Raw genomic sequence first — 2,252 nt, forward strand, 5'->3', positions numbered from 1 at the left:
AGACAGACAAGCAGACAGGGTGGCAGGCAGGCAGGCCAACAGACAGGCAGACAGGCTGACAAACAGATATGCAGACAGACAGACAGGCAGACAGACAGATATGCAGACAGACAGACAGACAGGCTGACAGACAGATATGCAGACAGACAGGCAGACAGACAGACAGGTAGACAGACAGACAGACAGACAGAGAGCCTCAGGCCTCTGAAAAAGTCAGTCCATCAGATCTACCAGCTGACCTGGATACATTCTTGACTACATAAGACACTTAGCACTCATGAACACAGCTGAGCGATGGTATAAACCGTTGTGTGAGTGTTTGTGTGTGTATGCACGGTGGACAGTTTACAGTATGCTAGTTTAGGATAGAGAAACACACATAGGAAGGATTGGACAAAGATGAATGCAGATGAGACAGCTGGATGGAAGATGGATAGACAGGCCCGGCAGACATACAGACAGACAGACAGACAGGCAGATAGGTAGACAGACAGAGGCAGAAAGTACTTTCCAGTGATGGAGCTTTATGGTCTGAGCACATCAGAGGGAGATGGAGAGGGAAGGTGGGAGAGAGTGAAAGAAAGCAAAGGAAAGAGAAGGGGAAAGAGAGGCTTATGTTAGTGCATTTTAAAGAACAGATGGAATTCTCTCCCCTCACCAAAACATCCTTGCTATCTGTCCTGGGGGGGTGAGGGAGGAGGCTGCTGTCAGAACGGGTCTCATCCTCCCCCTGGGTCCTAAAGACACCATCCCCACTCTCCAGCACGTTGTTTATTTCTAGTTTTATATCACTTTAATTACAGTTTGTTAATTAATTTGAGTTAATTACTATTGTATAATGGCTGTTGTGTTCTACATCTGTGCCATTTTATATCCAATACCAAGTTGTTGTTTTGTTATGTTCTTTTTGTGTTTTCTAATTGTATAAGCTTCTAATCATACAGTATTAGACACTCTTGGAATGTTATTTTTCCTATGTGAGATGAGACTTCTCACTGAACCTCCACATGACAGGTACAAATCTGGTCTAGTTCTGGGTCTCCTACAAGAGAGGTGGAGGGTTCTTCAAAGCAGCAGGGAGCAGAGAGTCGGAGGAGACGGCGGCAGCAACACTCCTGAGGAGCACAAACACGCTGTAATTGGCTCATCAGCTGGAGATGCAGCACTTTAAATGATATTCGATCCAAACTGTCGATGACTAGAGGCCAAACACGCAAACGCAGTGTCGTCTGTAAATAGCACTCAATGGGAAACCCAGCAACTCTTAGAACGAGGAGAGGGAAGAGGGGAGAGGGGAGAGGGAGAGGGAGAGGGAGAGGGGAGAGGGGCGAGGGAGAGGGAGAGGGGAGAGGGAGAGGGAGAGGGAGAGGGAGAGGGAGAGGGAGAGGGAGAGGGAGAGGGAGAGGGAGAGGGAGAGGGAGAGGGAGAGGGAGAGGGAGAGGGAGAGGGAGAGGGAGAGGGAGAGAAGAGGAGGTAGTGGTAGGAAAGGGGTAGTAGAGGGATAGAAGAGCTGAGAGCCAATAGCTGCTAGTATTGCTAAACAATAAACAGGATGGAGAACATCAGGGCTTTGATGAATTCCACTATGAAAAAGCTGGCTCTATGAAATATGCACAGGTGTAAACAGAGAGAGAGCCTCTTCTCTGCAAGGTCAGCCAGAGATCTGGAGCTGTGCTGGAGAGGCCGCAGAGGACAGGGAGGAGAGGGAGGCTGGGCTGAGGCTTCAGAGGCTGAGCTGAGGCTAGGGAGGCTAGGGAGGCGAGGCCGAAGCTGCAACACATGCAGACAGCTTTTAAAGAGGTTTTCTTCATGTCGTGTTTCTTCATGAACAAGGGTTACACACCAGTGTTTCGGTGGCAGTTACAAACAGGAACACAGGAGGTGGTGGAGCTGACGGCTGGTCTCTGGCGCTGGTTGGACAGTCTGGTCTGATTGAAGATGTAACTGAAACCACAGCTCTAGAACTCAGCCGAGGCCAGAGCAACATGTCCTGAACTCCTGCTCTGCTCCGACATGCTGACAACATGTACACTCATGTCTGCCTCTGTGTGCATGTGTGTGTATGTGCACGTGTGTGTGTGCATGATTGTGTGTGTATGTGTGTCTGTCTGTGTTTCTCTGTGTGTTTCTGTCTGTGTGAGTGTGTGCATGATTGTGTGTATATATATGTGTGTGTGTGTTTGTGTGTGTTGACGTGTGTTTGTGTTTATGTTCGTGTGTCTGTGTGTGTGTCTGTGGGTTTTGTGTCTATG

The 2,252-nt window shown here is 48.8% G+C and overlaps 1 protein-coding gene across 1 annotated transcript in view; it reads right to left on the minus strand.

Moving 5' to 3' along the window:
* Positions 1-1,027: 1,027 nt before the first annotated feature.
* Positions 1,028-2,252, minus strand: part of LOC124471896 (fer-1-like protein 4) — a 14,219-nt gene continuing 12,994 nt past the window's right edge. Inside the window, exon 32 of the mRNA XM_047026559.1 lies at positions 1,028-1,042. Coding sequence (XP_046882515.1) covers positions 1,028-1,042 — 15 coding nt within the window. The remainder of the gene's footprint in view (positions 1,043-2,252) is intronic.

This window comes from Hypomesus transpacificus, chromosome 9, assembly GCF_021917145.1.
Source record: "Hypomesus transpacificus isolate Combined female chromosome 9, fHypTra1, whole genome shotgun sequence".
Classification (NCBI taxonomy): domain Eukaryota; kingdom Metazoa; phylum Chordata; class Actinopteri; order Osmeriformes; family Osmeridae; genus Hypomesus; species Hypomesus transpacificus.